The 23,915-nt window shown below is 36.8% G+C and overlaps 1 protein-coding gene across 2 annotated transcripts in view; it reads right to left on the bottom strand.

Moving 5' to 3' along the window:
- The window catches only part of stox2a (storkhead box 2a), a 128,600-nt gene that overhangs the window by 44,559 nt on the left and 60,126 nt on the right, over positions 1-23,915 (bottom strand). Inside the window, exon 1 of one of the 2 annotated variants that reach the window (XM_041223826.1) lies at positions 14,699-15,401. The exons of the other annotated variant lie outside the window; for it this stretch is intronic. Coding sequence (XP_041079760.1) covers positions 14,699-14,864 — 166 coding nt within the window. The 5' untranslated portion in view covers positions 14,865-15,401. Of the gene's footprint in view, positions 1-14,698; positions 15,402-23,915 lie in introns of those variants that run through there. 2 annotated transcript variants of the gene reach the window in all.

Here is a 23,915-nt window from a genome sequence, read left to right as displayed (position 1 = left end):
AAACCTGAAAGGATTATTACGAAACATTTAAATCAAGTCGATGGAAATGTCTTAAATCGGAAGCATTTGTTTCCCTTTACATTTAAAATAAGTTTTGTTTTGGGCCATTTTGCTCGTCAAATATTTTTTCCTAATTCTTGTTGATTATTGGCATAACTGCAAGACAAAAAAATTGGATACAGACATAGCAAACAATAAGAAACCCGGCTGAAACAATGGAAAAGAAAATCAACAAGCAGTCCTTTTGTTGACTGTTCCTTTTCACTTTGATCATCAGATCGTCATTACACCGAACTGCAGCACATCTCAGCAGGTGCCTGGTAAAACTGACAGACAATTAAAGTATTTGCTGCTTCACTTTTCATCACACAATGTTATTAACCCTTGTGCCAAGTGCCAGTAGTAAAAATTCAGAGGTCGACTACACAGTTCAATCTAAGACACAACTAGACAACCTACTGTGAGCTTAAAACAGAAGACTTGGCTGACAGGAATATAATTATCTTTTAAAGTATACTGTGGTAAACTGTAGTAATAGAATAGCAATATGTGGTAAAGCCAATTAAAAACATGGTATTTAAGAAAAGTAAAGCCTGGTTAATCATTGTGAATAGTAAATTGCGATCAATGAAAAAAGCATGGAAAATGACTTTTGTAAATAACAGGACTTGAGTTGCATAGGGATGGACTTGTTTTACCACCAGGATGTCATTTTATCATAAACAAACCATATGGACCCTGTGACCCTTCTGCTCTCAGCAGAGTGTGTGGGGACACTGAACTGTGGTGCTGGCATACCAATGTTTGAGTGAATGGTAAGGGTGCAGTTGCCACTTGTCACACATAGTCCTAAAGATTTTGGAGGGCAGGCCATATGACAAAATTAGAGTTCAAGCTGGACTAATTACCTCAAAAACTTTGAAAAATAAGAAAGAGCTAGACTTTAAACAAACTTCTTTGATGCAGAGTCATAGGGGTTTGATAATTGTTTTGTTCAGTGTTTAGCAAGGGTTTTCATTCTTTTCACTGAGTATGTGTAGAACTGCAGACTCTTTAAAGTGATCCTGTCTGTACCTTCAGGCTTATACATGTGTGTTTTTCAAGCCCTGTTAAATGAGACTTTGTACCCTACATGCTAATGGTACTCTGTAATTAACTACTACCCGTTCTTTGAAGTTAAACACTATGCCTTGAGTATCAAAGAGCTTAAGATGGTGTTGGGAATGTGTTACTATCCAGAGAGGTAACGTCTCCCAAGTTATTTTGTCAAGAAAATCACTGTAATGTTTTTTGTTTTTTTTAGTTCTAAATATTTTTGTGACTTATTTTGCTAGCAATGCAATGAAAGTGCCATTTTGGAGGAAGCCGAAATACGAGTTGCTGAAACATGCTGTTTGGATTACTACAGAAATGTGTGGGGCAAAAGGGTAATAAGGGTCCTTAGAATTAGTATTAAAATATTCATATTATATCTGTATGTTTTAAGAATATATTTCAGTCAGCGAGTTGCAGGAATATTTTGAATTTGAAAATATATATATATATATATATATATATATATATATATATATATATATATATATATATATATATACAGTGCCTTGCAAAAGTATTCAGACCCCTGACCAATTCTCTCATATTACTGAATTACAAATGGTACATTGAAATTTCATTCTGTTTGATATTTTATTTTTAAACACTGAAACTCAGAATCAATTATTGTAAGGTGACACTGGTTTTATGTTGGGAAATATTTTTAAGAAAAATAAAAAACTGAAATATCTTGCTTGCATAAGTATTCAACCCCTGTGCTGTGGAAGCTCCCAGTTTGCACCGATGAAAGAAATTGCCCTAACGAGGACACAATTACCTTACCATTGGCCTCCACCTGTGAACCATTAAAGTTGCTGTCACATTTTCTGGATAAAAACCCCACTGTTGAAGGATCATTGGTAAGGCTGTGAATCTGAAGGAAAATGAAGACCAAAGAGCATTCTACAGAAGTTAGAGATAAAGTAATACAAATGCATAGATTAGGGAAAGGGTACAAAATAATATCCAAGTGTTTGGATATCCCAGTGAGCACAGTTGGATCAATAATCAGGAAGTGGAAGCTGCATCACACCACCCAGGCACTGCCAAGAAAAGGCCGTCCCTCAAAACTCAGCACTCAAACAAGAAGGAGACTTGTGAGAGAAGCCACAGAGAGGCCAACAATCACTTTGAAGGAGCTACAGAGTTCTGTGGCTGGGAGTGGAGTCATGGTGCACCAGTCAACCATATCAAGAGCTCTGCATAACACTGGCCTGTATGGGAGGGTGGCAAGAAAGAAGCCGTTACTCAAAAAGTACCATCTGAAAGCACGTCTGGAGTTTGCCAGAAAGCATGAGAGTGACCCAGCTGCAATGTGGGAAAAGGTTTTGTGGTCAGATGAGACCAAGATAGAGCTTTTTGGCCAAAACTCAAAGCGCTATGTGTGGCGCAAACCTAACACTGCCCATGCCTCAAGACACACCATCCTTACAGTGAAGTATGGCGGTGGCAGCATCATGCTGTGGGGATGCTTCTCATCAGCAGGGGCTGGGCATCTTGTTACAATTGAAGGAAGAATGGACGGCGCAAAATACAGGAAAATACTGCAAGAGAATCTGTTTCAGTCCGGTAAAAAACTGAAGCTTGAGAGGAAATTCACCTTTCAGCAGGACAATGATTCCAAGCACAAGGCCAAAGCAACATTGGAGTGGCTCAAGAAGGAAAAGGTGAATGTCCTACAGTGGCCCAGTCAAAGTCCTGATCTCAATCCCATTGAGAATCTGTGGCACTATTTGAAAATTGCAGTCCACAAGCGTCGTCCAACCAACCTGAACAACCTGGAGCAAATCTGCCAAGAAGAATGGGCCAAAATCACTCCGACACTGTGTGCAAAGCTGGTACATACTCACCCCAAAAGACTTAAAGCTGTTATTGCAGCAAAAGGTGGCTCTACCAAATATTAATGTGTGGGGGTTGAATACTTAAGCAAGCAAGATATTTCAGTTTTTTTTTATTTTTCTTAAAAATATTTCCCAACATAAAACCAATGTCACCTTACAATAATTGATTTTGAGTTTAAGTGTTTTAAAATAAAATATCGAACAGAACGAAATTTCAATGTACTATTTGTAATTCAGTAATATGAGAGAATTGGTCATGGGTCTGAATACTTTTGCAAGGTACTGTGTGTGTATATATATATATATATATATATATATATATATATATATATATATATCACAATGTTTACATAAGAACTGGTTTTCAAAGACTCTCATGAAAATGTATAATTGTGTGTTTGTGTGTTCACTGGGATCATATCCTTGTGTAACATGAAAGTTAAAAAATATTTGCATATTTAAAAATCAGATAACATAAAAATGTAAAATAATTTCTGGCATCGAACATCTAGACTTGTCCATTATGGATTCCATAAAATAAAAACAATTCTAGCCAGATAAGTTAAAACAAAACAAGGCACTGAAAAACAAAGATAGAACAACAGATAGGTTGCAGTGAATTACAAGGTTCTGTGTGTGCTTTTTGATTAAGTCACCTGAACTCTTGAGATGCAAATTTTCACAAAAGCTGCATTTACTGATTTTTTGTTAGGTAAAGATATGGAATGATATGGAAGTAAAAGGCATCAGTTTTAACTTAAGATTTATATTAATGGCTGTTTTCTTTGTTGTACTGACAGATTCTTTGGCTTTTGAGAATCAGTTTGTGCAGCCAGCAGTTTAAAAGAAAATGGTAAGAAAATGTGACGACGCATCAAGGATTTACGAGTTTTTGACACAATAACTATGATAGGACTTATCCATATATGATAACTTTATATTATATTATAACCTTAGGGGCTATAATATTATTGTGATAGGGTGGTGGGTAATTCACTGACACAGGAGACAGACAGGTGAATTTGGCAACACCGCACAGGTGCCCAGTTTTATTTCGGGTTGCTATTTTTTCTTTTCTCCCGCAGATGGCGCTGTGGGTCTGTGGTCTGATTTACCAGCGATGGTAAACAGAACCACAGGCATACCAAGCGATGGTACACAATACCGGCGCCCTTGCAGGTGCTTCGAAACAATAATTCAAAACAGAAGGCACAAAGAAACAGGGAAAATAAAACAGTAACAAAACTACAAAGAAAAGGTGCTGCACGTGACAGCTATATCCCAGTTGCCGCTACCCGTGCGACCTGGATCACCGTCCTACACTGCCGGCTAACTAGCCTGCTCTTTTACAATGTTTCGGGGTCTGCACAAGGGTTCCCCGCCCTCACTGTCTCGCTCTGAACCTCCGTTCCGTTCTCTCCGACTGGTTCTTGGTCGTGGACCAGCGCTTCCGCACTCTCGACGCGTTTTTAACAGGGCAGACCTGAGGAAACAGCAGAGCATTTTTTTATAGGGCTAGCAATCTCCCAAGACTCGCCTCTCAGCCATTCAGAGAGGGGGAAAGCCCACACATCCACGTTCCCAACTCCCCGTGTCACTGCCATGACTCACAGGCGGTTGCTGGATGACTGCCGTCCTCTTCCTGCAGCCCTGTGAACACGCCAGCAGAGTCAGCACAGATCTCCCCCTGCTACAATTATATAAAGTGAGCAAGCTGAAATACGTCTAAATGAAAAATAAAATGTGGTATGCCTATTTCTTCTGCTGTAAGATCTATTTCCTTCATATACTACTAAAATGTATAATTTAATTCCGCAAAATACACTACCACGTGTAATCAAGAGCATATGGAAAATCTGTAAAAACGTCAAAGTCCTCAAAGGTTTTCAACCATGATGTTCAAACTCTAACCAAAAGACAGCCGGCATTCATTATTACATAGGTTCATATTCTGTATCGTATGCAAACCAAAAATAACATAATCTTTCATTTTTCTTGTCAGCATTTTCTCTATGATGGCGCATAAAAGTCTTCACTACTGACTGAGTTACAAAACAAATATTCAACTGAAATAATTTAGAGAAATGATCTGCCATTCCTCTATACCATATATCAAAAAATACAATCTTTTAATCACAATATCCAGCCTCCCAGGTTCAAAAGGGGAAAAAGCATCTGGCAAAACTTGTTTTAGATTCCACCAAGATAAATTTAACTTTATAAAACTGTACTGTGATTAGAGCTACATGGCTTATATTAGAGAAGGATTTGAAATCTTGATATGTCAAAGCTGTTAATTTACCTTGCCATAATTGCAAACCATTTGCTAACTATTTGGGCCTCTTGCCCTGAGCTAAACATACCACTCTGAATTGTATTTCGCGGGGCCTCACTTGAAGGCTGAGTCAAGTTTTCAGTATGCAATAAATACGAGTGACAAGGTCACTCTGGCTCACAAATTGAGCCATGATTTCAAAGCAGTAAAGCACAACAAAGACCAGCAACGTAAGCTTAATGTTTACAGGCGAATAATGCGGCATTAAATGAGCTTGGAGCCCTTCCTTTTTTGGTACACTTTTCTACCACTGGAGCGTTTCTTTGTGCTTCGGCACACGAGGCACGTCAACTCCAGGGATGTTGTTACTAATTTAGTAAATCTTGCTCCCTCATAAATCAAACCAAACCATGGCACTGCATCTCTCTTTATGCACACAGTGAAGCTATACACTTAGCTCTTGCTTGTTTTTCATTAACAGATTATAACATGATCATTCGTGCATTTAGATGAGCTCTGACAAATTACCAATTCTGGACTAATTAGCTTAACCAAATCCAACAAAATCAGAGTGGGCTGCCAGCAACGGCTGCCTGCACCCCCTTGTTCTCTTGCTTATTTAATGGAATGAATACTAAGTACAATGCATCTGACTCAGTATTATCCATATTTAATGAGGCTGTGCTTCCACAGTATGTGCTCCTATAAATTGTTTTCATAGACTGTGGCTTAATGCATTGCCCTAATCTTAAACTCTGAGACTTCCCAGTATGCTACAGTATGTATGCAATAATGCATATTATTAGTTATTACTTTAATATTAACTTATGAATCACTCCCTAAGCATATAGTTAAGGTGCATTTAGTTTATATTATTTTTATAATACACTGTTTAGTTAAAAAATAATGTATTACCTGTCAATATTTGTTAGCCGAATACTCTTTCGACATGTGCAATTTGAAAATATGCAAACCATAAACACTGACCGCCATATACATTCCCAACGAGAACAACTCTGCACAAACCTAAATATAAATCAGCAAATTCAAAGAATTTACTCAAGGTCATTCACCAAGGTGTACCTTGTTTCCTCTATTAAATATTCTATCTAATCCCTGTTCTGTCAATTGTGTTCTTGGTGTTTTCATCCATCTTGTTTGAGCTTCTACTAACCGCAAGTTAATCCAGTGTTTGGAAATAGAAACAATATTTGGTAGTGCAGAGAAATCCATGATAAACCATGTTCTGCAGAAATAGAAACAGTGTTATATCTTTTGACATGGTTTTCTTTTAAAAAAGGGTATGATGGAAATAAAGTCGTTCTTTCAAGAATGAATATGGATCAGGAAGCATTTCCTTAGTTATTTGCTGCTATTTATTAATATATAAGACTGACAATATATACTAAACACAATAGTAATATTAATAGTAATAATTAGATTCAGCAGATTGAAGAACAGTAGGCTCAGATGCCCATTCCCAAAAGGCCCATCATGCACTTGTTTTCAATTCATGAAGCAGGTGAAAATGTACCGTGCTTTATCTCATCACATGCCCTGAATAGCTATCTAACAGACCAGCAATAAAACAATGATATATGCTTAATTCACTGAGGTTCAAGCTATGTATGGATAAGCTACACATGCTATTCAATTCACTGTCATGGTTGCTGTGAAAAGGAACACATCATTTACAATTGTCTGCATTTAATGCATAAATTCTCCAAACATTTTAGCACCATCAGAGCAGCTGTATGTAACAGAAAACTACAGAAAGCTAAGCATAACATGCAACACATGCACCTAAAAAGAAATCCGACAAAAATGCAGACAAAACGACTACGACATAAATGTGCAGAGCAACGTGTTACTTACATCTAATTTGCATGGTTTGTGCTGGAAAAGATTTTCCCCACTAAACTTGCAAAGGAAAAAAAAAATCACTCCTCATACAATGAAGCTTCAGAGGGAAGACGCGGCTAGCCTGAAATCAGTTCATTATTTATTCAACAGCACACTCTTTTAAAATGTAAACTGTAAGAAGGAAGATCAGAGCTTTAACCGGGTTCTCCCCAGTGACCTGCATAATCAGCTACCTGCATGTCTTTATTAGACTGACATTAAATCAATGAGTATACATTATTTTCTGTGCCCTTCTTTTGGTAGCTTTTTCTCCAACTGCTGTTCTGCAGTAAAGCGCAAGAAACGTTGTAAGAATAAGGGCAGACACAAGTCCTTCAGAAAGCCTAATTAATAAAACATGTTCTGTAGAACATGGTTCCCGGTTGCTTTATACTCAGACTGGGCTAACTCTTTTCTGTTTTACAGCCAAAAACAAAACGGACATAAAAAGGATTATCCAGTTGAAAATTCCAGCTGCTTCAGGTATATGTACTGGTTACATACTGTGTACCTAGTCAGTATATCAAAAAAGTACACAGGTTTACAGCAATTAGATTGATGGAGTGTAAACAACACTCTATTGTTTTTTGATATTACAGGAAAGGGACTTTAAATTGATAGTTTTTTTTTTTTTTCCTTCAACTAGCTTAACCGTTACTTAACCAGCATTAATTCTCTTGAGCTACCATTAACAGATAAGTAGGGTATCAGTCTCACAAGCCCCATTGTTTTGCTGTTTATGTTATTGTTTTGTTTTTAGTTTATTTTTACTTTGCAGAGGAAGCCTGCCTGTTTCTCTGTCTATTCACTTCCTGTGTTAAAGGTAATAGGAACCGACATGGCCCCACATTGTTTACCTACCATATAGTATGAGCAACATAGTGAAACTAAAAAGCTCAAGTGGGATCTCATTACCTCACCTGCAGTACAAGAAGGCATATTTTGACATATTTTGACCTGGTACTAATCTTAGACTACCTTACTTATGATAACATTTGGCATTCCAAGATTAGAACTAAGCAGGTTTTGTGAAACCGACTATTAGTGCTGCAACAGAAAAGTGAGTAAAAGTGAAAAATAAAAGACTGTCAAAGGAAAAAGCCTGACATGAACACAGTAAGGGACTTCAACATTAGTTCTATGCTAAGTATTGGTTTTCACACCTTTCTACAGTTTCCAGATGTACGAAAATATCTCCTTGGTGATGTATCTGCGTGCCGCTTATCATCATCTTAAATTACTGACTAACAAAGTCTTATGTCATACCTAGAATGTCCCTGCTTCAATCTAAATGTGTTATGCTTTTCCAAAACTGGACTGCTTTTTACATGGGTACTTTATTTTTGTTTGGCCATCCAAATGATGTGTAAATAAACTTAGACATACACATTTTAATCTATGTCATTGTCACTGACTAAATTAATACACTCATTTTTTAAATACAACCCCCCCCCCCAAAAAAAAACAAAAAATAACCACACCTACCTATGCCTCCTGATTGTTTGATAGTGCAACGCTTTTTTGGTTGACATGCTGAACGATTTAAAAAAAAAAAAAAAAAAAAAAGGCAGTACTTTATTTTGACAGTAATGGATTCTAGGATTAACTTTCAAAAGTATTTTGTGTCATTAATGTTTTCTAAGGCTCCAATTTGGTGCACATTTATATTACACTAAAGTGTAGCCACATGCTAGGTATAGTGCCCTTGTTTTTTTTTTTTTTTTAGTCATACAACATTCTCCAATTCTCTTACATGTCAGAAGTTTGATTCAGTATTAAAAGGAGAGCTTATCAAAATGATTTCTTACCTCTTATTAACCCAAGCAATACTGTTACAATTCAATTATTTTTAGCTGGTACAGCAGATTGCCCACAGCAGCTTAAAAGGCATTTACAATGCCGCAGCAATGTGCTTACAACTCTTACAACTGATCAGAGTTAGAGATCAAGGTCTTATTCACACAGTGAGGTTTCAGGAGCAAAAAGTTTATTGTAATATGCTAGAATGTTGCAGTTAATCTGAGAAAAGATTATTGAATATATCAATGATTGTTAAGTAGAATATGTGAATGTAAAACATATTTTTTTACAATTATATTCAGTCCCTCTACATTTTTTTTTTTTTTTTTTTTTTTTTTTTTTTTTTTTTTTTTTTTTTTGCTATCTGCAAGGATTTGGAGGGATATGCAGAGCTCTGACCCATGCTACACAAACTGAATTTTACTGGTTTATAGTTTTATTTTGTGTAAGAATCTTTGGGTTGATCAGTTCTAAATGTCTTTCTCTTTGACTTCTTTATTCCTATTAGAACCGCCAAATGTACACAATAAAGGCCACAGGGGGCAATGGTCATCTCTGCCGTGGCAAATAGATCAACCCGGGCTTCCTTGAAGCGCTCCCAAATGCACTGCACCACTTAATCCAAAACTTTTCTAACGTTGCCTTGTCACAATGGCCAGAGACCAATGCTTACAACTGGATTGTCATATTTTAATTTTCTTAAAATTCTCAAATTAATAATCAATATCTGTATTGTAAAAAGAGGCATGGGTAGCATTGGGTAATTTAAAACCTGATGGGTACCCGGGTTTCCAGGTACCTGTGCCAACCTCTGATATAGGGCCACTGACTTTCCAGTCTGGGGAATACCAAATTCTATTTTTCAAAAATGAACAACTCTGGTTTTCCCACTTTTTATCAATTTATTTATAATTAATCATGGCATTTGAACACAAATATAATGTTGACAGTTAAAATTAGTACATTTCTAAATATTACCACAATTTTCTTCCTTTTTTATTAAAGCCAAGAATTTCAATCAGACTCTTGTTGCTGTTATACGGTGCGTTTACATGAGCATAAGAATTCAGAATTTTTTTGGAAAACTAATTCCGTTATCAAAAGTCATGTAAACACAGTTTTCTGAAAATATATCGGAATATTCAGAAAGTCAGTTTTCGGAGATCAGCACCTAGAAATTTCCGAATAAATTCCAAAAACTAACAAAATGTATATGCTGTAAACACACTTCGGAAAACTTATTTAATTAGCATTCTGCGCATGCGCACACTTTTCTTCTGCACGTGGTTTTAGAAAACAGAGAAAATAATAATAATCTGTATCAGTCTGCATGCATCCATTTGTCTAGTTAGGGATAAAGTAAGACATTTGTTAAAGTCCGTATGTATTTGTTAATAGCCCATACTGAAGAAGCAAATGTTTTCCAGTTTAAAATGACATGAACATTTAAAATAATGTCTGCAAAAGAAACTGGTAATATAGACTAGGATTTTGCGTTGGAAAGGCTGATTGCAAATTTTGGGGAATCTAAATAGAGGTATAGGATGGTAATCTTTGAATTTAAGACCTGACTCTTCAATAAAGCACAAGTTATTAGCTTGGTCTCTGTTCTACTGCAGAAATGTCTGGTCTTCAAATCGTACTTAGGCTACTGAAGTACTTTACATTGCGAAAATATCCTACGTTTTCCGAAAACTTCAATCCATGTATACAGTTGAATTCTAATTAGATTTTCTATCGTTAATCATGTAAACTCAGAAAAGTGACATTTTAAGAAAACCAGTTTTCTGATTCAGTTTTCCAAAAACATTAGTTTTCGGAAAACACTTTGTCATCTAAACGTACTGATTGTAAAGCACCTGAAGACACTTACATGTAATAATGTTTATAAACATCACTTGGCTCATTACAATAAGCAGGAAGACTTAATTATATTACAACAGTTCAGAAAACAGAGAATCATATTTACAGTCTTCCTCTAACACTGTAGTTCAGTCTACAAATAAAGGTGTTTTAAAAAGACCTGAATTAGCGTATTGCTATACAATAACAATGAAAAACAGAAAACAGTTAAGTAACAGTCCAGCAATGTCACGTGAGTGTAATCCTATTTACAGTATTCCACAAATGAAGTTTAGTGATTTACAACAACCAGGATAAAAAAAAGGTGTGTTGACTGACTCGTTGCTACACAGGTTCACTGCTGTTAATCACCTGATTGTAATTTAAATAGCGCCCCTTTTAATGGAAACACATAACGAATCCTCCAATTATGTTTTTTTTTCCTGCTAATTCTGCCTTGTTATTTGCAAGATTTAACAAGAGGTGTGTCTCCAGACAGAATGTCTTTATGAAACAAACGGTGTGTAATGTAGTGACTACATCCTTTACACAGAAAAGCGATCAATTTCCATTCAGGAATGTATAGCTAGAAAAATAGCTTTGATCTTGTTTCTTCATCGTCAGGTGATATAATTTAATTAAGAAATAGTCATGGTTCAACATTGCAAATTATAGCTTTATTAAATGCAGGGAGATCGGAAAGAAATAAGCTAAACAAAAATGAAATACACAATTAATTCCCTATGAAATCAGTAACCCTACATGAATGCAGGTTTCAAGTGGGGGGCTTTAGTTTCTATAGTGTAATATGTTTACACAATGTAAACTTTACGCAGAACAACTTCACAATGTAAAGTTTACACATAATATCTTTACACAATGTAAACTGCTGTCAACAGGGCCGTAGCCAAGTGCACAGAATTATGGAAGAATGAAGCAAACACATCAAGGAATTCTATTTTAGAATATATTGTGGAACACAACTTTAAATCAACATTGAGTCTATCGGTTTCGAAACAATATCAGCGTTTCAGATAAAATGGTGTGCAAACAGGTTAAATCATTAGTCTTAAACTATAGTATATTAGATCTTGATAACCCAAGTGCATTAAGTTGAAATACTGTCCAGTAAAATAAAGGAGGTTATGGATTATGATTCATTATTGCCATTTAATGCTTCTGGGGGAAAAAACAAAAAACAAACAAAAAAACATATTCTTGTAAAGTGAAACAGCAAAAGCTCTTTTGTGTGCATTTGAAAACATGAAAGAAATCCGATGAATCACACAGAAAAAAAGTCGAAATGTTGAATCAATACTAGTATTTTAAAGATACATTTGCAATGACTCATCTTCAACAACACACATTGGAGAGGCGCTGGTGTAATAATACTATTTTTTTTTTTTAATATAAAATATTTCATCTTCAGACATCACAGGCTTTTTATGAAAATACAGTAGGGAATGAAATAGACATAGGCTTAGTTGTCCTTTGCTTACAAATCATTTCTTTCCAGATCTGTGCCCTAATGTATTCTTCCCACACAATGGCCACATCATTTAACCTCTGAAACCCCGGGGTTGCTAGGAAGCATGAGGAAGCCCTGGACCAATGCAGATTTGGCAATGCATTCAGGCTTAAAATATTCAGGATTTCTTTTCTGTTTTCCTTTTCTTATTTCTTTAAGAAGACTTATTGTCCCAATTCTAATCTCTTCTAGCCCGTCTCCCCTGCCCTGATTTTCAACTGCTATCCTGCCACAGACCATACTTTATTTTACCCCTGACTTGTCAGAAAGGTCAGGAAAATAAGTGCTAAGGTTTCACCTGACACTTAAAAAACTGAAATAAAATCTCTCTGTTTTAATGAAAAGTGCTTTGGGGTTGTATACTGCTGGTGTATCATATCCTGCATATGATTGAAAAAACCTGGAAGGTTTGTTACGTACCTTATCAAGTCCTTTCCCTAAGAAACTAAACAAGTCTGCAAATAGCTCTTCCATTCCACCCTTTTCATGAAGGGAAGCAAATATGACCATACTAATGACAGTAAGACTAAAACAATTAGGCAAATGGGCACAGAAAGTTCTGAAAAGCCTCCCAAAGTTTGAAGGCTCTGTGCCCTATTTTACACTTGCTGTTCTTTCAGATAGCCTGTATTCATTCTCAGCAGATCTTTGGAAGCATAAAAACAAAACTTTTTTCAATATTCTTTATAAGATCAATTATAACAAAGAAAAATTATTTTAAAACACACCACAAGTCTATAAACTCTAACTACCTTTCCTGGAATACAACGACTTAAGCCTTTTAAAAGTCTTAATGTTTCCCTAAAAGAGGCACCGCTCTACCCAGCAAACAGGCTGTTCTGAAGACTAATCACCACCTGGTCATTTGAGTATGTGGATACATGATACCTGCCCTTCATCTGATTAGCTTGTTTGAACAAAAAAAGTTGAATACTGTTGTTACATATGTAGGCAAGTTATACTGCCTTGTTAAGCTGTTGGGAAAAACATCACACTATTGGAACACATTATGAGACGCTATAAAAAATACAACCAGTCATCACTGTAATGAACACAGTTATGTAAAATTAACATGACTGAGGATTGCAAAAATTAGACAGCAATAAATATGAGACCTGCACCTGGTGTTAAAGCGTTGCTTTTTTAAGTCCCCAGAGGGAGTTAGGTGTTAGGAACAAAGACCTTGCACCTCAGACCCATCTGCAAGTGGATATTGTAATCAATTTTTACCAGACATTAACGCAGCAGCAAACAAAAGAGCTTTTCTTCGACAACCTGACTTTTGAATTATGCATGCCGTGCGAAAATTAAAAATAACTACATTTAAAAAATATCAATTCATTGCAGAGATTTAAAGGAACCAAACTCAGAAAATGTATGCCAGATATTTTGGTTTTTTTTCCTAAAAGGATAACATTTCACCTTTTTCTAAATGTTGGCATGGCAATCAGAAAATAAGCATGTGGTCTCGTATGTTTATTAGTCATCTGGATCACGCTACCAGTTTTCTTTTTTTTTTTTTTTTTGCTGAGAGGGACCATAATATTCATGTACCCACTGGCTAAAGCTATATTTCTGTGGCACGTTAGAACCTTTTTCGTTAATGATAATTAAACTGTTAGATTTACAGACATGGCATTTTTTTATACATTTTTGTTGTGTGGTTATTTTGGAAAATTATACAGCTTTGCTTGGTGAGAAAAGGGGTCTTCTCTTAATCATCTGCTAGCAGTTTAAAAGGACATAAACAAAGACTGGCAAGCCAATAGAAGAAGAAGGGTATCCTTAAAAACTGCATTGATATTTGACACCATGTAAATAAATATCCTGTAGAACATTAGCATGGTTTGCGAGGGATTTTTGGGTGCCTACACACAAGGGAACTTCCTGCCTTCCTAGTCAAATTTATTTCACTCTCTTTTTTGATGATGGTATTTATAAATATTTCTAGATAAACGAGCACCCTATCATTACTCAGAGGATTCCCATTATCTCGACCCAGGAAAGACAAACCCAGAAGCCTGCTTCTAGCTAGTTAACGATCAATGCAGAAGCAAACACAAGAGGGAGGAAGGAAAGAATGGATGCGCTAAAGAATTGGATTCAGAACCCCTAGAGATTAATTTTGTCTTCTGCAAAGAAAAAGCCTGATGATAAAGGTTTGGATCTTATTGACAAATGTGCTACTAATACCACATCAAGTCCTGCTGGGAAACTTGCTGGGTCCAAAATGGAGGATGTATGTTTTTTTTTTTTTTGCATTGTTTTTAATTACTGATGCTATTAGCCCCATTTAGCCAAACTGATCCCTACCTTTTCTCATTGTGTCTCTGAAACCACCACACACAATTCTATCTAAATAAAGACACCATCTTCAACACAAAGCTTTCCCATGAAGCAGAATAACATCGGACCAACCTGATGTCATGTATCCTCGAGACCCCTGGGAGATAATAGCCGGTGGGAAATGTTTGTGCAGACGGTAGTCCTTCTCGCTGCGGGACCTCATGCGGTCAGAGGCCCGGTCGGAGAAATCAGAGCTAGGCCAGGCTGGGCGCAGGGTCGTACTCCGCGTCTTCTTCATTGTGACAGAGGGGCTACCTGCAGCTTAATCCCTTTGCAGCATTAGCCGGGCCCCACAGCTTTATGCTATGTTTGCCCTGGAAGATCAGAATGGAGGCATGGCAGGAGGGAAATTGAACCGGCACTCACACATACACACACACACACACACACACACACACACATACACATACATACACACATACACACATGCACACTCACACTCTACAAACACGCTACAGCTGCTGGTGCTGCGGCTGCCTTAGACACAGAGAGAGCCGGCACTGGGTCCCCTTCTTTTTCCTCGACTGATCCAATTTTACACATGTCCCACAATGCATTACACTTCATTTGCAATCTTGCAGTTTCCAGATTCATGTGCAAAAGAGGCACATAATGTGGCTTCTCAGCCAAAAAGAGAGGGGAGGGGGTGTTAGAGGAGGAGGAGGAGGAGGTGGGGGGACCCAGAGATTTGCAGCGTGAAAAGCCCTGGGATTCAAACAATAGCTCGATTCAGCACGGGAGTGCTTAGCCAACTGTGAGCTGCAACACAAAAGGCCCAAACAAGTAAAAAAAAAAAAAAAAAAAAAAAAAAAAAAAAAAAAAAACTCAGCCGTTTGGTTTTGACCTAAAACTGGGCTCTCCAGGCCGCTGAAGGGAGGCAGTGTCAATCTCTGTAAAAATAAAAATCCTCTTCTTCACCTATCAAAATCCAATCAAAGAATCAATGAAGCACGCTGAGCCAAAACACATTAATCAGGAGGCAATCTTCGTTTTAACTGCCATGCAGCTGCTGCTCTTTGCACACACACACACACACACACACACACAGGGTGTATGTGTGTGTGTGTGTGTGGGTGTGTGTTAGTGAGTGTGAGAGAGAGGCTCAGAACACACAGAGGCTACATATGTCCTGGAAGCAATTTATTCCTGTGAGATCCAGAGCTAATGAAGTCTGGGAGCCATGGCTGAGTATTTTCTCTGCTGTCATTCACCCTCCTCTTCTTTCAAGCTATTTCTCAGATACTGGCTTGTGCTTCTCCAGGCACGGGGAGGGCCAGACTTGAAGTGGTTACAAATGTTCGGAATAGCTCAGCGATAGGCTCCTCCACTGCTTGCTTCTACTGCCTCTGCTGCTTCTTTTTTTTCTTGAATGGCTCCCCTGCTTCTGAATACAGCGAGCAGCTATTGAAAGGGGGCAGGGAACGAGTCAGCCACCCAGTCCCATGCTAATCAAGAAGCTGTCTTATGTTAGACACACTGAACCTGTCAGGCTTTGCATTTTAATGTAAAACACCCTTAGACTCACTCAACCCTTGGCTTGTGCCCTAGCCTATAAGCAGCACTGGTATATTTAGATACAAAGCTGTACACTTTTTGAACAGTCCCGCCTCCCCTTTCAAAACAAACCCTCTTATCTCCTCATTCAGATATGCACGGCCACAGCTTTCAGTCCTGCTTCTATATTGTGATACATACAATCCATTTTCTCACAGTCCCCAACGAAGAAAGGCAAAGTAAGGGTCATCTGGCGTAGCAGCTGCAAAAGAATTCAACTAGAAGTCAATTAAACTGCTCCCTCAATGACAGCAAACCAGAAATAGTAGGTGTACTGGTTCACTGGCTACTACCAACTGGCTCTGTTACAGCCAATGTCTGCATACTCTCTTCAGATCAAGTCTCCATACAACTGTTACCGTCCTTAAAGCCAATCATTCCGTGACAACAATGAACCATAGTGAGAAAGTGGGAACAGATGTTTTTCAGGCTAGACCACATACTAGTAATTTAACACAGGCTGAATGTGACATAAAATGTGAAGTTTATACAAATAACGTGTGTCATTCTGAGGATATTCCACAGTTTTAACAGCTTAATCTTTGAAACAAGTAACAATAGGATAAAATATATATATATATATATATATACACACACACACACACACACACACACACACTGCTGTGCAAAAGTCATGTTGCATTTTTCTACTTTGATGCATTATAAGCATCAACAATTTACTCAAAGCCTCCACTAGTGTTTTCTACTATTATAACAACCTTGACTTGCATAAAGAAGGAAAAATATTGAGAGGAATAGCTTGCATCACATTGACAATTAAAAAAAAAACAAGCTTCACACCAGTAGCAGAAGAATTTAAACAAACGTTTTTAAAAGAAAATTTAAATACAAGAAGATTGACAAACCTCACCAAGCTGTAATTGTGTTCAGTTGGATAAATGAGAGAATTTCACCTGATACCTGAAAAGACCTGGACAGACACCTTTCGAATTTTATCTTATCAGTAAAAAAAATGACGATGACTTTGAACCAAGTTCTCTCCGAAGCATTCTTAACAGCGTTGACGTAAGTCAGTGGTTGATCCAAGTTGAATCCAGGATTCAATCTCTTGATTTCCTATCCTTATTTGTAACTTTAAATCCACACGGTGATCATCTTCGCGCAGTGTCTTGTAAATCATGACATGTAATGCTCAGTGCTGATCAGGCATTGCTCTTCATTGAATTCATTGATTACCTAAGCAAAGTAAATGTTTATGAAAGGGTGTGGCAAAGTGCCCGTCCCTGTGTGTATTTTATGTCGTATGTTGTGTGTTAATGTTGGTGTATAGTCATTGGTACATGGGATATAAACAGCTATGTGTAACACAAGTGTTTAAAATATTTGTATTTAGGCACGAGGATTGCACAGCACTTTACGTGCAAGTAAAATGTAATAATATGTGAGCACGGGGAATTGCACTTTATTAATTCACGGGCAGTTGTACCGTGACTCCAATTGAATGATTGATTAGCAGTCGAGTCTCGGTACAGCTGCATAAAAGCAACATGTTTTCACTCACTCAGGGTTGTGTGTTCGGTGAGTGGAGAACGGGTGTGGAGACGGAGGTAATAATAATAAAATAATAACGTAAAGTAAAATATCAGCTCACCGTGTTTGTTTAGTGTTAGTCCGTTTTGTTTGTCTGTTTATTTTGGCTACCAGTGCCGAGTCCTGTGTTTTTGTTTGTTACAACCTTTTTATTTACTGTTCTGTTAATTCATTAAATTACACAAGCCTGTTCAATAAAAGCATATGCTTTCTGTTTTATTTGTTTTAACTTCACCTCTCATTTATTGAGCAAGAGAGATTTATCTGCTGTTCACTTTTAATAGCAGTACTTTATAAATTAGTCATATTCTGGTTATTAAATTAATAAATGTAACTTTGTACACACAAAAACAACACCTTTCGTCAACACTATAAGCATGCACTCAAATTTTGAAATAATAAAATTCTATGACAAATGTTCCAACAAGTCTTTTCAATGTCTTAAATCAGTTACCTCAGTCAAAACATTTGTGATTTAATTTTACAAAGTCTCTTTTAGTAAATTGCTATAGATCATGAAAGCCATCCCTTTGGTTTTTAACTGGTTTTCAGATACATTTTTAACAGGCAAGTTTAAGGTTTTAAGTGATGTAAACTACAGACAAAAAGCAGGCCTGCACACAGAAACATCTTTTTTGTACTGAAGACTGTGCTCTTTCTACAGTGTTATACAACCTGGAGTATATACCATACCACCTCCCTCCCTGCTCTGCCCCAATGCTTTAGTTTTACCCAACTTTAAAATAGTGTTATTGCTGATTCGAGGTTGTAGTCGAGATGACAGATGGCGTGAAATAACTTCACAGGAAGTGGTTTTTATAAAAAATACATTTAATAAAGTCAATATATATTTTGTATTGATCAGCGTATTTTGATTGACATTTACTGCATGTAAGCTTACCAAATATTAAAATTTACATAGTTTATCATGGTTTATTTATTTATTTTTTTATTGTAGGCTTGAGAGCAATCGTCTAGATTAATTATTGTTGATCATATTTTTCTTTTGATAAGCCCAATTATTTATGAAAGGTATGACTTTATTTATGGGGGTTGGGCAATTAATGGCGGTAATGTTGACAACAGAGATGATAAAGTTAGAGCCCATGAGGTTTATTACACGGTGTTGAAAATGCAAGAGCCAAACTGCTCTCTATAATCTTCTCTGCTTCTGTTTCTAATTTTTCAATTGCATTGCATTTGGCTTTGAATAAGTCCTTTCAGATTTCTTCAAATTTAAATTTTAACTTATGCAATCACGGATCAGTAAGCACAAACATTAAGAAGAAAAGTGTTGTGGTAACCAAGGGGTGAAAGCAGGGGATGGGTAGTTATGCGGGATAATTCCATTTTAAAGCCAAAGCACTTACCTCTAACAAAAAAAAATAATAAAATAAAAAAAACAACAGCAGTTTAAAGTAACCTGGTACAATTGCAATTATCTTAATGTTGAATACCCTACTTCACATATATCTTTTTTTTTCCAACTGCAATCTTTATAAATCCACCCACATGCTACATCTGAAGGGGCTTCTTTTTACTGCAGAAACAGAGTGTAAGCATGGTGTTAATTTACAAGCAGGATTCCAGTGCCTCCAAAGATAGTTTCAGATCATATTTCTCCAAATCATGTTCTGTCATGGTAGTGAGTGATGATAGGAGTGTTATGCTTTTGCACACATACTTTATTTCACAGGCAAGGATGTCCATGAGCCTGCCAGTAATGAACATTATTTAAAAAAGAACAGATAGCATTCTGGATTATTTAACATGAAACAGATACTGTGTCGGAGATGCTGCGTCTATTCTTCTCTGGCGTTGCCGATTTACAATTTGAAGTCCAACTGTAAAAACAAAGTGTGCTCTCTTAAGGGACAGCTACAGGTATTTTATAAACCAACCTGAAACTATACATACATACATGACCTAAAAGGAGATTGAACACAGGTCCCCTGGTCCTAATCTGGGGGCTTTGCCTATTTTGACTGCATGGCAGCTGGTGAAATACAAGACCATTACTAAGCATTTTAACACAGTTTAACAAGATGAAGTAAAGAAATGGAAACCCAGTAAAAATGATGACAGATTTTATATGCCAGGGAGGAAGGAAAATCATTTGTTTGTTTTCCATACAACTGGAGACTTAATTTCCAAAGTATTTTTTGATGGAACACCAGCTACAATAACAAGTAGATTTTACTGCCTGTCAAATCAATCAGTAGCTATCACAGTCCTCATTTTTTATACACTATTCAGCTGAGTAAATATAATAACTTTTTTTTTTTTTTAATTGAACTAAAAACATAACACAAGTTCTAAATCCTGAAACGTCACCTCCCCTTTGTTCTTGTGTTGGATTCAAACATAAAAGTTGTAGCCAAACTGCCCAATTCAGAGTTGCTAATTAAGGTAACAACTAACTAGGATTACCATTCCATTTAGTTGATTCCATAAAAGAGTAAAGAAAATATTACACAAACAATTGCCAGGCTCATTCCTGACATTTCCTATACCAAGCTGTATAACAATTTTTTCCCCCCAAATGAAACATTGCTGCATTTTTAACTGCTGTTTGCACAGCTGTGTGGTTATACTAAAACAACAGTAATTATCATGTTGCTGTTTATCTTTATGTTGTTGTATATAAAATTCTGTATCTAGGCAATTGCATATTTGAAAAAGAACCCTATGCTTAATTCCAAATCAAAATCCTTAAAATGTAATTATGTACATGGTCTGTACATTTTCGTTAAAATCTCCTATGCCAGAAATGCACACTGTCGACATACTAATCAAATCAAAGTTTATTTATATAGCGCCCTTCATAACTTTACAAATAAAAATATTGTCAAATTTATAAAAACAAAACAAACATGTCAGATGAAAAAGGTTTAAGAAATATATCATGTAAACACCAGTAACTAAACAAAAAATTATATATATATAAATATATATGTATTTTTTATTTGCATTATATATAATGCAAATAAAAATACAAACAGAGACACCAAATAAAACTAGAACACATTTTGGAGTGGTGAGGGCTCCAAAACATGAGGGCATTACCACTTATAGTATTGAGTTTTATTTTTAAATGTCAATAAGGGTATACAGATTTTTAAAGTAGCAATGCTACATATCAAAGATACACTAGACTAGTGCCCACCAGCAGTAAATCATTCCCTGTATTATTTGTCACAAAGTCTGACTCAATCAAAAAAATAAATAAATAAAAATAAACAGTCAAAAAAAATAAATGGGACTTCATGATCATAAGATATAACAACAATGAACCCCCAAACACGATTGCATTTTAAAATGTGTTTACGCTGCAGCTTGAAAGGGACCTTCAGATAAACTCCCATAATACACTTGTAGGAGATGTCTACACTGAAACCAACCGGCAACTATCAAATTCTAAAGCAGTAATGACAATCATACTTTAGCCATTTACCGCTATATAACAAATATCTTTTCATTACAATTTTAATCATGGGTGGGCCACAGCCCCCACTTCCACCGTTTCATCCTGAGCTGAAGTTGTTTTCCATCTGTGAGTTAGCTTTCTTTTCAGCCACACTTAATTCCACTTGTGGTATGGAATTGTGGAGGGGGTCGGGTCATGAACTTCATAAAAATGAAAAGGTTTTGAACTATGCATCAATCTTTTCTGATTTTATCACTTGTCCTTCCTGTATAGTCAGTAATGTGATCCCACAGTATTTTTAACTACTGTATGTCTGTACATTTTTACCTCAGTAATATATCAGGGCTATGTGTTCTATAGTTTCATGCAGTATTTGAATCCAAGGACCAGTTTTTGCCCAAAAATGTAAATATTCCACACAGCTCAAGTATACGGAAACAACAAAAGCACCGGCTATAGGGTCTCAATAGCCCCCTAGAACAGGGTTAGTGTAAAAGAGGGGCCCATATCTAGCCTGCCAATCTCATATATATATATATATATAAACACACACACACACACACACACACACACACATATACATTTTCAAAACACATTATAAATTAAAGGCTTTAGTGTCTCTTTTAGGCTATTGCGTGGAAGGCAGGGTTCCAGTCATACTGAGTTGTCAATTTCCCAAAGGCTAAGGAGTAATTGTCTGAGTTTGGCTGGTTCACATTTACATTCCTTGTGGTCAGGTGTCTGGACAAGGCCCGATAGAGATAAGTCATTCTGAACTCTCATCTCTAGAGTTCCGAAGCTTGGCAACATCCACTGCTGAGGTTCATCGAGTGAAAATTGGAGACGTGGGTTGAGGGGCTGAGGTGACACTCAAATTGGGCATTTCAAATTGAGGAGAATATAAAAAATATAATAATATTAATCTACAAATACAGAACCACCATATACCAAGGAGGAATGATTATAGACAAAAATAACGGGCTTTCATAATGACAATACAAAAAATTGCAAATTAGAATGCAGTAGCTCAGCTTATCAGTGTCCATTATCCACACAAATGTCCAAGCAACGTTTAGTTAAATGAAGGCAAGAGGTTTCCCAATAGCTTTCATGCCAAGTGCAGTTGGATGTCTTTGTTAGATGTGGTGTATTTGGTTATATTATTTTATTACGTGTTGTTGCTGATGAGAGCCACACCGGCGCCGCTCCGTCTCTGACTCTGGATCTGCTGCCGTTCCATCTCTGACTCAAGAATTGCTGCCTCACTGCTCACACACCGGTCCTGCTGTCGATGAGTTGCGTCGCTGCCTTTTCCGTCTCTGACTCAGGAATCGCTGGCTGCTTACTGTGTTCACATGCTGGATCCGCTGCTCCTTACCGCACCGCTCCGTCTCTGATGCAGGAAATGCCGGATTCTGGAACTCTGCTTTGCGAGCTTGCGTTTAACAGAAAGCTCTTTGACTTGTCCAGTTTTTAAAATACTTTATTCAAATAGTAAAAGGTACGCAAAATAACAATCTTCAATACAGGAATCCAAAGGACCCTGAGTCTGACTCCAGGCACCGAGCTCAGTAGAACTTTTCTTTCACATTTTCCGGGGTTAAAAAACAACAGCAATGGTCATCCATTCCGTTAAACACTCAATAAACAGCCGTAATAAAACTTTCTACACTCTATAGATTAACAGTAACAAAAGGTTTAACAAAAAGTGTTTGTTCAGTAGTGTCCATTCTGTATAACTTAAATTAGGGTATACATACTTCCATATTTCCTAGTCAGTTTTGTTTTTAATATACAAAAGATGCTCCATTAGAGAACCTGCTTCTTTCATGAACCCAGTCATGCATTTTTGTGATTCGAGCAACACTTACACTTAAGGCCCTGTGAATCGCGGAAATTTTCTTTAAAAACGTGTGGAATGTGCACGGAACTATTTTATAAATCATGAGTACAAATTGTTATTATATAGCACTTTACAATAGCTTGTGAAACAGTGTTGTAATTAACAGCCTGTAGGTAAAGTGTATCTGGAAGAACAGCTTTTAGTTCTAGTACGTCAGATGCATGTTCATCATTTAGGTTTTGCAAAACAAATACAACGTGTAAGCCATACTGATCTTGGGCATCAGTCTACTCATCAGTGACCATTGACAAGCAACCAGACTGTTTTACCAATTCCATAATCTCCTGCTTGTGATACTCGGCAACTTTAGGTAAGTATTCATGTCTTAGCTAGGCTGATGAAGGAATCACTCCACTACACTCCGCTACACTCAGTCTGAAGAATTTACATAACTTTTGGTTGCTCAAGAGGTACAGTACTATGCAAAAGTTTTAGGCAGGTGTGAAAAAATGCTGTAAAGAATACTTTCAAAAATAGACATGGTAATAGTTTATATGTATCAATTAACTAAACGCAAAGTGACTGAACAGAAGAAAAATCTAAATCAAATCCATATTTGGTGTGACCACCCTTGCACAAAGTCAGGGATTTTGTAGGCATATAGTCAGGTGTATGATTAAACAATTACATCAAACAGGTGCTAATGATCATCAATTCAATATGTAGGTTGAAACACATCATTAACTGAAACAGAAACAGCTGTGTAGGAGGAGCTGGGTGAGGAACAGCCAAACTCAGCTAACAAGGTGAGGTTGCTGAAGACAGTTTACTGTCAAAAGTCATACACCATGGCAAGACTGAGCACAGCAACAAGACACAAGGTAGTTATACTGCATCAGCAAGGTCTCTCCCAG

The sequence above is a fragment of the Polyodon spathula genome, chromosome 2 (genome assembly GCF_017654505.1).
Source record: "Polyodon spathula isolate WHYD16114869_AA chromosome 2, ASM1765450v1, whole genome shotgun sequence".
Lineage (NCBI taxonomy): Eukaryota > Metazoa > Chordata > Actinopteri > Acipenseriformes > Polyodontidae > Polyodon > Polyodon spathula.
Note: the sequence above shows the minus strand (reverse complement) of the source record. Positions and strands in the feature narration are given on the sequence as shown.